General features: G+C 38.5%; 1 protein-coding gene across 2 annotated transcripts in view; it reads left to right on the forward strand.

The window, feature by feature from the left end:
* The window catches only part of PLIN2 (perilipin 2), a 34,038-nt gene that overhangs the window by 4,033 nt on the left and 16,891 nt on the right, over positions 1 to 13,114 (forward strand). For both annotated transcript variants that reach the window (XM_069090654.1, XM_069090655.1), the window contains exons 3-6: positions 902 to 1,097; positions 2,675 to 2,757; positions 11,542 to 11,827; positions 12,518 to 12,699. In XM_069090654.1, coding sequence (XP_068946755.1) covers positions 902 to 1,097; positions 2,675 to 2,757; positions 11,542 to 11,827; positions 12,518 to 12,699 — 747 coding nt within the window. The remainder of the gene's footprint in view (positions 1 to 901; positions 1,098 to 2,674; positions 2,758 to 11,541; positions 11,828 to 12,517; positions 12,700 to 13,114) is intronic.

Below are 13,114 nucleotides of genomic sequence, written 5' to 3' on the forward strand. Positions count from 1 at the left end.
CATAGAACACAAAAAGGTCAAACGTTCCCCACCCCTGGATCACAATTGAATCTACCCCAGAGTTACAACAAGTTTAAGCACAGCACTTAATACCCAAATGGAGGTCTTTTCTTCATCTTGACCCAAGGCAAGTTCTCAGCAATCTTTGTTCCTGGGGAGACACCAGGCCACAAGATACATTGCCATCTCTTCATTAATTTATCCTCTGTCAGCAGAACAGTCCTAGGACCCCTGAAAACATTAGCAAAACCCTCTCCCAGGATTTCTGTAAACATACAACAAGAAAATCCTTCTTCAGGGCTTCTGAACCAACAGAAAGGTTCCCAGACCCTTGCAACAACAGCACTGTCCTTCACCAGTGGACTATTCACTCTCTGTCTGCAGGACAGTCTCAGGAGCTCTTAGCCAACAGCCAGGTTCCAGGACTTCTTCAACAACAGGACTGTCTTTCACCAGTGGACAAATCTGGCAAAACAACATCAAAAGAGACAGACAAAGTACCAGCAAAACAGTCATGTCTCCTCAGTCCTTGGCAGCTCCAGGGGCAGGTCTCAAAAGTCCAGGGCAATTCAAAGTGGCCCTCAGCAATCCTCTCAGTCTCTCTGCCTCCACAAGTGCTGCTTCCAAAAAGTTCTTCTGCCTCTCTCCTGTGTCTCTCCAAATCACCAGCTCCTGCGAATTCAGCACTCTCTTTTTATGTCAACAAGTCCATCCCACAGGTGGGATTAACAAGCTCTGGGTTTTAACACAATCAATTGAAAACCAAGCCAATACAGTGGAATCTTTAAATGCCATTACTATCACAGGTTTCTACCTCTTTCTTCCTCATCTTCCCTCTCAACACTTTTTTCCCCCTAGGAAGACCCAAACCATTTTTTTATCCTCTATTTTGGTTGCACAGAATGTGGTAACTAGAGTGGCCAATCTTCCTTTGGTGAGCTCAACTTACGACTTGGTGTCATCTGCTTACATCAGCACAAAAGATCAGTATCCATACCTCAAATCAGTGTGTGAGATGGCAGAGAAGGGAATGAAGACCATCACTTCAGTGGCAGTGACCAGTGCTTTACCCATCATCCAGAAATTAGAACCTCAAAGTAAGTCCTCATGTACTTAAGACTGTATTGGATCTAAGGAGGGAAGGGGGCAAGAACTATGCTAAGCAAGTCAACTTGGGCAATAATAATTGACTTGGAGTCCTGAATATATTGGAGATGCCCAATGTTCCTTTTGTGTTCGTGGGCTAGATTATTCTTATTTTCAGCCCTCACATAAAATTCTACATTGACTAGAAGCATTATGTTCTGATGGAAAGAGCTTTGGACTTAAGTGGGAGACTTACATTCAAACTTGACTGATAAATACTAGCTGGATAATGCCCCATATCTCAGAGTTAACACATATACGACATATAATACATATAACAACACTATCTCTGCTGGGTACTTGGGAAGAAAGTGCTTTGAAAACTCTTGAAATGTTAGGTGCTTGGGCAGGAAAGAGGGTAGTTTGGTTTGCTTTTTGCTTTTGTTTTTGTTTGACTAATTTTCTTCTTCCTGGCTATTTCCTATCATTTGAAAGCTTATTATGCTCCCCACCACGAACTCCCAATTTTCTTTACTGACCTATTTGCTGCTCCTCCACGTCTAACACTCTCTGTTTCCTGTTTGCCATGCCTTTGCCCTGGTTGTCCCTCATTGGAATGTTCTGTCTTCCAACCTCATGACTTTTAGAATCCCTTAGTTTCCTTTGAGATTCAGCCCAAGCACCACCTGTTCCAGGAAGCCTTTCTTGTTCTATACTCCCTGGCTCCCAGCTGCTAAAGCTATCTCCTCTAAGGTACCTTCCATCTCCTGTATTTTCTGTAGTATATGTTTTATAATGCACACATATATGTACCTATATATATGCTTATGTGTGTACATATTTGCACATGCATAATTTATTACACTTGTGTTTATATCTGCACTATATGATATCTGTGCACATGTGTGTAGGTGTGTGTGGGTACACACATATGTGTTTATCACATTTTCTCCATTAGAATAGAAGCTCTTTAAGGGCAGGGGACCTAACTTTTTTTGTTTGTTTGTTTTGGTTTAGTTTCTCTTTTTTTTGATATCTCAGGAACTTAACACAGTGCCTGACACATAGCACTTAATAAATACTTGGGGTTTTTAAAAATTTTATTTTTAAACTAATCCTTGGTGTTAGGCTGGTATAAGAACAATATAAAACAGACTTAGGAAAACTGGATTTTGAGACTGCCTATTCCTTGATTTCCAAGATTCCTTGAACAAGATATTTAAGCTGAATCCTGGCTTAACTTTAGAATAAAAACTTGTAATATTGTTGATCTCTGTAAGGCAGGATATTAATGAAGCCCAATATTAAACTTTAGCATAGTTTATCTATTTACTTTTTTCTTGGTAACTAAGCTATCATTATTTCCTGGCAGATTGATAGAACCCTGTTGTAAACTTGGGTATTTGTGGAGGATTTGGGTGCTCAGGGGGAACTTAAGCTTATAAAAACTCAATTCTAGCAAGTTGTTGGGATGAAAGTTCAAAGAGAACTTAATTGTTTTTCACTCTGCATCAAAGCTTGCATCTCAACAAATATCAACATATTGTTCTGTATTTACCATTTTGAATCTATTAACTCTTCCATCTAGTTGCAGTTGCCAACAACTATGCTTGTCTAGGATTGGATAGAATTGAAGAAAGACTGCCCATTTTGAATCAGCCAACAGATAAGGTAAGCTCCTCCAGGGTAGGTGTCTGGGCTTTCTATATCCTAGTGGTCAAATCCTTATAAGGTGAGTGGTGTGGAGGGAGGCAGAGATTACTGTCCTCTGTCAGGCAGCCTGGACAGTGCTTAGCTCCTCTTTCTTCCTCTTGATGTGGATGTTGAGTTCCTACTCTTTTGGGGATAAATTTCAGAACCTATATATTCTATAGAGACCTGACAGCTTCATGGCCCCTTCTCACAGTGGGGCAAACCCCACACACCACCACCTTGTAGGTCATATCTCTAACAAAATTCATGTTCTTGCTCAAGCATGGCAGTGGTACTGTAGTGTCAGGATCATAGTTACTTTGTGGCTCTTATTCAGGCCCAGTGCACCAAGGTAGTAGATGCCCATGCCTCCTCTGTTACTTATCAGCTAATGATTGGCAACTGCAGAAGTAATGAGGTAGCATTAAACTCTGGGCTAAGAGTTCTCTTAAAAAAAAATCTGATGGTTAACTGCTTATGTAACTTCAAATATGTTAGTTACAATTAAATTGATGGCTACTTTAAACTTTGTGTTTTGTTAAACAATATGAAACATTTTTAGAAAATGTTAATAGATTTAAGGAAAAAGTATCAAATATTCACAAGATCTGTCAAAAGGAGAACTAAGTAACTTCAATATCAAGAGCAGAAAATAGTAATTCCCTAGTTAAAAAACAAAAACCAACATGTGAAACCTAATTTCCAAGAAACTTCATTTGAAAATGACAAATTTGCTTTAAATATATATATATTTTTTTGCTTTTTGGAGGGGGTAGAGTAGGGCAGTTGGGGTTAAGTGACTTGCCCAAGGTCACACAGCTATTTTTTGTGTGTCAACTGAAGTTGACCTGGATCCAAACCCAGAGGTCCTCCTGACTCCAGGGCCAGTGTTTTACTCACTGCTCCACCTAGCTGCCCTGCTTTAAATATTTTCATTCAAAAAATAAATCTTTTCATTCTCTTTGTGCCTAAAGAACAATAAATAGTAAGTGGTAAATATAATGCTTTAAATAGGAATGCCACATCCACTGTGACTAAGACTATTCCCTGAAGAAAGTATGGCTTACTATAGGACTACTATCTCCAGGGTCCTGCCACTTTTTCATACAACCATGAAAGTGTTTGTGTATTATTGCCATGTGGAAGACTTGATTTGGTGTTAAATTAGAACCTGGTCTATCTTACTGAATTGCTCAAGATCCTTAGGAAATTTCTTTACTGTATGGTTTTGTTTCCTCTAAAAAAAAAAAAGGTGGCAATATAAAGATGAGCTCTAAGGTTCCTTCCCATTCTTAACTTTATGATCTTTCATATGAGCTTCTTTCTTTAACAGTCTATATCTTAATAATTTAAAAAACTGTTGTGAACTTTACAAGTGTTTGTATTTCCTTATACAAAAACAGAACAGGATTACATATGACACCAAAAATTTATTTGGGTATTTCCAGTGCTGCTCTCCTTATGAACCACCTTTTGTACTCCCTTGTCTTTGATATTTATATCCTTATCTCCCCTCTCACAAGCCAAAAATAAATATCCTCCCTTTATAAGTACACAATTCTACACATTAGCCAAATCTGAAAGTGTATTGCACTAATAACTTTGAGTATCATTTGATCAATATATTTCTAGTGTTCTCTGAAATAGATAAGATCTTGAGACCTAGATGTAATTGCTGTTTTTAGACTGTCAATTATTCCTCTGATAATGGTTAGAGTAGTTTTGAAAGATCTCCCATTTTAAGAAATCCTATAACCAGGTGACCTCTATGTGTGCACCTTTCTGACTACACAAGTATACCAAGTACTTCTTAACAGTAGAATGAGACAGGTTTTCATGGGTCATAAAAACAAAGCAAAAGAAAACCCTAAGTCTGTCAAGCTGGGTTATAGCCTATTTCTCAGAAGTTTCCACAGGATGCCAGAACAGAAGGCTTCCCTTCTTGCCAAATGAAGTACAGTGATGTCTTCCCTGTTCATTCTCTGTAAGAGAAGGTCACTTCCCTGATATTCTCTGTAATCTAGATCCTGGAACTTAGAACTTAGCAGTAACAGAGAAACCTCAGTACAGGCAGGAGAGAAAGGTCATGGAATGTGTGCAGGGAACATTTATGCCTTCTATGCACAGATTGCTCAATTCCTTACTAATTTGCTTATTTACCATTTTGAATACTGGAATTGGCTCTTTAGCTTCCTAGGTTACTGTGGTTGAAAAATAATGGATTAGAAAGGGCCTGTATAGGCCTAGGTAAAGAAAACTCACAAGAAAGGATGATAGAAAATATAAAAAGCACACTGGAAGGGGCAACTGACCTTTATACACATTGCCTCTGCTTTCTCAACACTGTGCATTCTGAAGTCCCTTGGAATCTAGTTTCTAGAAGCCTACCGTCATATTAATCCAACTTTTTACTAAGTCACTAGCATTAAATCAATTTTTTTTCTTTCATCTTCCTTGACCTTGATGGTAAGACATTTAGGTCTACCCTTTCATCCTCTCACTTTCCATGGCATCTTAAACTCATTGCTTCTGTCTACTTTTCTGTTCTTCCACTTCTAAACCCACAAATGTGAATTTCAAGGTTCTGTCTCTTGACTTTTTCTTTTCTCTATTATTTCCCTCCATGACCTCATCTGTTCTGTATCTTTAGTTATCACCTCTGCAGAAGACTCCAAATTATAGCTGTCTGGCTACATATTCATTGTTTTGACAAAAAAAAAATGAAACTTATGCGAGTGAATGTTGAAAACTAAAAATAGGTCATTTAACAAATTGGAAAAAAAAATATATCAATCTTGAATTTTCAGGAAAATGTCCAAATGGAATTAACTGTCCTCCTCAACTTCTGTTTCTGTTGATGGTAACACCATTTCCCCATTTGCTAGGATTTATAATCTTAGGTTATCACCTCTGTATGAAATATATTGTCTCAAGTCCTCCTTCTCCCTCATTTTGTACAGTAGTTGCTGGATCTTATCAATTCTATCTCTGCAGTATTTTTTATATCCATTCTCAAAATGGTCACTTTCCTTGGTCCTTCATCTCTACTCCTGTATAGTCTCATAACCAAATCTTCTTGCCTATCACCTATTCCCCTTTTGAATTCCTTCTCAACATTGATGTTTCCAAGTGTTTTTTTCTAATTTATCATTATAATCATATTGCTCATCTGTTTGATTTCTAGACAAAATATATTGACTCTTGATTTTGGTACTCAAGGGTCCCTGAAATAAGGCTCCAAATAAGAAACATCCAGCAAACTCACACTACTCTCATTAATTCTAGCTAAATTGAACTACCTAGTCCACTTCCTTGCTCCTTTTTCATTCACCTTTCTATGCCTTCCCCCCATCCTCCCCAGCTTGTTCTTAGATTAGACTTGATTTTTTTCCTCTTGTTTCAAGGAAGGCTCAACTTTGCTACTACCTTCTGTGAACCCTTCCTTTGCATTCTCTCTGTTGTAACCCAACTAACACCCACAACTAAAAGTTACCCTTCATCCTCAAATTCAAGAATTCAATCTTGTCTATTCCTCTTTATTTGCCTACATATAAGGAAAAAGGTATTCATAGATATGTTTATATACATATATATGTTTTTTTCCTCCATAACTTTCTCCCCCTAATAATTTCCCTTCTCCAAGAAATGTCTCTTAAGCGAGCAGGTTATCTATCATCTCTACCTTCCTAAGCACAGGGTGCTTAATAGGTATTTGAGTGATCTTTTTCACCATCAGTCCCTAGGATTATTTGAAATTAAAAATATTCATGGCAACACAGTTGTGAATAAAGATCTACAGGTTTGATGCAGTTTCTAGATCAGAATTATTTTTCTTCTGTGAACTTGATCTTAATACGTTCAATTTTGAATAATAAAGTAGCAAAAGCTATTAATCATGAATCTAGTTTCTATTGTTTCCTTACTCTTATTTTCAGAGGATTTAACCAATCTAACATCTAACTCATTATCACCTAATATGAGTTGGCACTTTTATTTTGAGACTAAGCTGTTGAAGTCTTAACTATTAGATTTAGCCTGTGTTTCCAGATAGTTCCTAATCTAAGGAATCATTGGAGTTCTTTAAATGTTAACCTCAATCCAACTACTAAGTTTGTTTGGAGAAGGGGTATCTTCTTGACCCAGCATAGCCAGTCTGTTTTTCTCAACCTAATTATTGTAATTGACCCTGAAGTCAAAGGTATCTAAGCTAGTTAAATTATTCTCCTCCCAGCTGGAAAAATCACCAGCTTTCTTCAATAGCCTTTAAGGGGATTAATAGATTCAAAGGAGCCTTAAGTGATTTCTTTGTGTGTGTAAAATCTCATCTGCTCTTGGCCTTTGAATAACTAAATAAATGACTTAAACAAAACCAGTTTCTTTCTTTAAAGGTATCTTTGCTTCTAGTATAAATCCCTTTTGAGGAAAAACAAAAAAAAAAGTCAGGTTTTAGGATGATTTATAATAGGTTTTGACCTCTATTTATATTTTTGCCTTGTTGAGTTGTTTCATCATGGCTGATTCTTTGTGACCCCATTTGGGGTTTTCTTGGCAAAGATACTGGAATGGTTTGCCATTTCCTTCTCCAGCTCATTATACAGATGAGGAAGTGAAGCAAACAAGGTTAAGTGACTCGTCCAAAGTCATACAGTTAGTAAGTATTTGAGGTCAGATTTGAGCTCAGGAAAATTTGAGTCTTCCTGACTTCAGGTCCAGTACTCTATCCACTGTGCCATATAACTGCCCCTGTTGAGCTTGAGGGAGTCCAAACTCATGCCTTGATTGAGCTCAGGAGATAGTGTCTGCTCCATGCCATGAAACATCCAAGGAACACTTGATTTTCTAAAGAGCAGTGGCTGTTAAACATTTCTTCTCTTAATCTCAAAAAAATTTTCCTTTGTAATTTAGTGACTGTTCTTAGTATGGTGTCAAGTAGTGCTACAGGCCAGTACTCTTTTTATCTCTCTTCCCCTCATGTTAGAATTTTTATGTCAGTGACATGGAAGGTAAAAAGACCTTAGCTTCCTAACTTGGATTCTTCCTAGACAAGGGAGAATGAGAATACATCCTCTAAGAACTATGGTCATATATAGAGACTGGTGTGTGATCTTGTATACAGGCATAAGGGAAGTAGGAACATCTTCTAGACTACAGAATAGAGCTTCTTAACTTTTTTTGTTTCATGGGGAAGCAAAAGGGTAAATAATTTATGAAGCACCTAATATGTGCCAAGCATTGTACAAATATTATTTTGTTTTTCTTTTTTTCCCCCCAATTTTTTTTTTTTTTTTGCTTTTTGGAGGGGGGAAGGTAGGGCAAGGTCACAAGTTCACAAGGCTAGTTTTTGTGTTAAGTGTCTGAGGCCAGATTTGAACTCAGGTCCTCCTGACTCCAGGGCCAGTGCTCTATTCACTGAGCCACCTAGCCACCCCTCTTGTTTGTTTATCACAACAGCTGGAGAAGGGGAGTAGGTGCTATTATATCCATTTTGCAGTTGAGGAAACTGAGGCAGACAGTTAAAGTTGCTTGGGGACACACAGCCAGCAAGTGTCTGAGACTGGATTTAATATTGGGTATTCTATATTCCAGGCCCAGTGCTATCCTTTATGCCACCTAGCTGCCTCCCTTTGGCACTTCTAAAGCTCATAGATACCTTCTCAAAATGTTTTTAGATGCATAAAATTCAAAGGGTAACAAAAGAAGCCAATCATATTGAAATATAGTTATCATTTTTAAAAGTTTTATGTTTAATTTTAGTTTACAAAATTCATTTCCACAAGATTTTGAGTTACAAATTTTCTCCCTGTTTGTCCTCTACCCAGCACCCCAAAACAGTGATCCCATTGTATACCCCCTCCCCCAATCTGTTCTCTCCTATACCCTCCCCCATTCTCCCTCCAACTTTCCAGTAGGTAAAGATTAATCTCCATACCCCAGTGCCTGTGTACCTTATTTCCCAGTTACATGAAAATGATAATAATAATAATATTTTTTAAACATTTGATTTTAAAACTTTGAATTCCAGATTCTTTCCCTTTTTCCCTCATCACCTACCCTTACTGGGAAGATAAGCAATTCAATATAGGTTGTACATATGTAGTTATGCAAGTCATTTCCATAGTGGATGTATTATAAAAGACTGACTATATTTCTCTCCATCCTATCCTGCCTCCTACTTGTTCTATTTTCTGTTTTGACCCTGTCCCTTTTCAAAAGTGTGTGCTTCTAACTACCCTCTCCCCCAGTCTTCCCTCCCTTTTATCATCCTCCCCTCTCATCCCCTTCCCCTCTACTTTCCTGTAGGGTAAGATATCCAACTTAGTGGGTATATAATTCCCTCCTTAAGCCAAATTCAATGAGAGTAAGGTTGATCCATTCCCTTTTTGCCTTCCTGTTCTTCCTCCATTGTAACAGTTTTCCCTTGCCTCTTTTATATGAGATAATTTATCCTATTCTGTCTCTCCCTATATTCTCTCATTATATTTCTCTCTCACCTCTTAATTTTATTTTTAAAATATCATCCTTTCCTATTCAATTGATCCTGTGCCCTCTGTCTATGTATACCTGTACGCATATATGCACACACTTACATATGTATTCATTTGCACATATACCCTCCTATATATTTGTATATATATATATGTATATATACATTTATATTCCCTTCAAACTATCCTCATACTGAGAAAAGTTTCATAAGTTATAATTATCATTTTTTCATGTAGATGTAAATAGTTCGACTTTGATAATTTCCTTATGATTTCTTTTCTCTGCTTACCTTCTCATGCTTCTTTTGCTTCTTGTATTTGAATGTCAAATTTTCTATTTAACTCTGGTTTTTTCAAGAATGCTTGAAAGTCCTCTATTCCACTGAATGACATTTTTTCCCCTGAAACATTATACCCAGTTTTGCTGGGTAGGTGATTCTTGGTTTTAATCCCATCTCCTTTGACCTCTGGAATATCATATTCCAAGCCCTTCGATCCCTCAGTGTAGAAGCTGCCAGATCCTGTGTTATCCTGATTGTGTTTCCACAATATTCAAATTGTTTCTTCCTGGCTACTTGTACTATTTTCTCCTTGATCTGGGAACTCTGGAACCTGGCTATAATGTTCCTAGGAGTTTTCTTTTTGGGATCTTTTTCAGGAGGTGATTGGTGGATTCTTTCAATTTCTATTTTGCCCTCTGGTTCTAAAACATCAGGGCAGTTTTCCTTGAGAATTTCTTGGAGGATGATTTCTAGGTTCTTTCTTTGATCATTACTTTCAGGTAGTCCAATAATTTTTAAATTATCTCTCCTGGATCTATTTTCCAGGTCAGTGGTTTTTCCAGTGAGATGTTTCACATTGCCTTTTATTTTTCCATTTGTTTGGATCTGTTTAATAGTATCTTGATTTCTCATAAAGTCATTAGCTTCCATTTGCTCCAATCTAATTCTGAAGGAATGATGCTCTTCAGTGAGCTTTTGAAATTCTTTTTCCATCTGGCAAATTTGGCTTTTTAAGGTATTCTTCTCCTCATTTTCTTTTTGAGCCTCTTGCCATTGAGTTAGTCTGTTTTTTAAGGTATTATTTTCTTTCATCATTCTCATTTCTCTTCCCAAATTTTCCTCCATTTCTCTTACTTAATTTTTAAAGTTCTTCTTGAGCTCCTCCATGGCCTGTAATCAGTTCATATTTTTCTTGGAAGTTTTTGATGCAGGAGTTTTGACTTTGTTGTCTTCCTCCCATTCCATGCTTTGATCTTTTTGTCCCCCAAAAGGTTTGATTACTGTACTTGCTTTGCTTCCTCTGGAAGCACTCAATTACTTGACTTTTGAGCTTTTTGCCACAATAGAACTTTGTTTCCAGAGAGGAGAGCTTTATCCCAAATTGCTGGGGGTTTTGTAGCTGCCGGAGCTATTCGTTGGGTGCCCTCTCTATAGCCCCCACAAGCTCTGGCTCACTGGTCACACATCCTAGGACCTCTACCCAAGATAGTGATCCAGATCCAAGCAAGTTAAAGCAAGAGCAATTACTCTCTGAATGGTGACTTGGTCCCCCTACACTCTGCAGGCCGGGAGCTCTGAAGCAGCCATACTTCTGCCACTTCTTGCTCCGGGGGCAGGGGCTAGACCTTCCCATCCAGTTCCAACAGAGTTCCATACTGTCCTTTTACTTTGTCTTTGGCATTTATGGGTTGATATTTCTGGAAACTGCCACAGCTGCTGGTGATCCACTCTCCCGAGTTGGCTCCAGCTGCTGCTGGTAGGGGCTGCCCTGGGGCTAAAACCATGGGCTCACACAGGGGTGGGCTTGGCTCCCAGCACTCTGTGATGGACCCCTACCTGTCAGCCTGCTGGGCTGTCTTCAGTGGGAGATTTGTTTCTCTGTCATTTTGTGTGTTCTGTAGTTCTAAAGTTTGTTTGGAATCATATTTTATAGGTATTTGAGGTTGTTACGGGGAGAGCTCATGGAGTTTTCCTGCTTCTAGGCCACCATCTTGGCTCCCAGTTATCATTATTTTTGTTTCCAAATTCTTTCCCTTTTGTTCCTCTCCCACCTATTGAGGAGGCAAGAAATAGAATACCCATTATATATATGAAAATATGCAAAACATATCAAAATATATATATTTTTTAAAGTTCTAACTCTGGAAATTTGTCTGATCAGTCTCCTATCATGTCTCTCCCACCCTGACCTCCAGTCTGTCTTTTTATAGTGTCCCTTCTCATACTTGGAGAAGAAACATCTTCAACTTGAAATCAAATGACTCCTCTTCTTCTAGGTTGTTGCCAATGCCAAGGGTGCAGTGTTTGGTGCAAAGGATGTTGTGACGACGACTGTGACCAGTGCCAAGGATTCTGTGACTCACACTATTAACGGAGTTGTGGGCAGAACAAAAGGAGCAGTTAATGACAGTGTGGAAATGACCAAGTCTGCGGTGAATGGAAGTATCAACACTGTCTTGGGAAGTCGCATGGTACAGATGGTGAGCAATGGAGTTGAAAATGCACTTAGCAAGTCAGAATTGCTTGTGGATCAGTATCTTCCGCTCACTGAAGAGGAACTAGGTAAGATCAGCTCTTGTTGCTACCATCTTAGAAAAGCTTCTTTTGAAAGTTTTGGATGATTTTAAAACTCCAAGTTGTACAAATAAATATGAAGTTGGATTTTGGGGGATGGGGAATAGTAGGGGTAGAATAAGAATGAACTATGATTCCTTTGAATTACAAAATAGTATAACTCAACTAATTATAAGTGTAGTGAGGCAACTACCCTGGAGTCGGGAAGACCTGACCTGAGTTCAAATGTAACCTCAGACACTTTCCAGCTATATGACCTTGGGGAAGTCCCTTAATGTGGCTTGGGCACATTGTGTGACCCTGGGCAAATCACTTTCTTTTGCCTCAGTTTCTCCAACTGTAAATGAGGATAATGACACCTATCTTAAATGGGTTGTTGTGAGGATCAAATGAGATCGTATTTGTAAAGAGTTTAGTCCACACACAGTGCCTGGCACATAGTAGGTGCTATATAAATGCTAGCTATCGTTAGTGTTGTCATGGAGTTGGAAGACTTGGCTTCTGTGTTTACTGAGTGCGATGGGTCACTTAACTCCTGGACTTCTGTTTTATTTATCCCTAAAATGAAGGCATTTGATGACATCACAATTCTGTGATCTTAAATATACACAGCTCCTACAGATTGACAGTAAAACTAATCTGAACTCTTCTTCCACCTCCCCAATCTCTTAATTTCAGAAAAAGAAGCAAAGAAAGTTGAAGGGTTTGATGTGGTTCAGAAACCAAGTTACTATGTTCGTTTGGGATCTTTGTCCACCAAACTCCGCTCACGTGCCTACAAGCAGGCCTTAAGCAGGGTGAATGAAGCCAAACACAAAGGCCAAGAGACCATTTCTCAGCTGCATTCCACTATGAATCTGGTAAAAATCTTCTTTTATAAGTTCACTGACTATGATGAATAAAATTAGTTGGGAGGGTGAGGTAGGGGTAGGATGGAAATACTTCCTTTCACCTCTAGAATCAAATACAAACTTTCTCTGGTATTAAAAGCACTTGACAATCTGGCTCCAGCCTAGCACTGTCCTTGTTACCCAGTTCACTCTCTTTTATGCACTGCAGTCCAACCAAGCTTGGCCATTTTGTTGCTCTTCATTCACCATGTTGCATCTGCATGCCTCCACACAGGCAATCTACCTCCCCCAACCCATCTATCCATTGTATATCCACAGGCCTCTCCATTGTCTCATTTAGCTTCCACCTTCTTTATTCCTCTTAGAATCTTCACCTCTTGTAAAACTCAGTTCACATGCTGCTCCTTCCCTCCTCCCAATATCA

Source organism: Petaurus breviceps, unplaced genomic scaffold, assembly GCF_028583685.1.
Source record: "Petaurus breviceps papuanus isolate PSGF00001 unplaced genomic scaffold, PetGlider_PUasm1.0 187, whole genome shotgun sequence".
Lineage (NCBI taxonomy): Eukaryota > Metazoa > Chordata > Mammalia > Diprotodontia > Petauridae > Petaurus > Petaurus breviceps.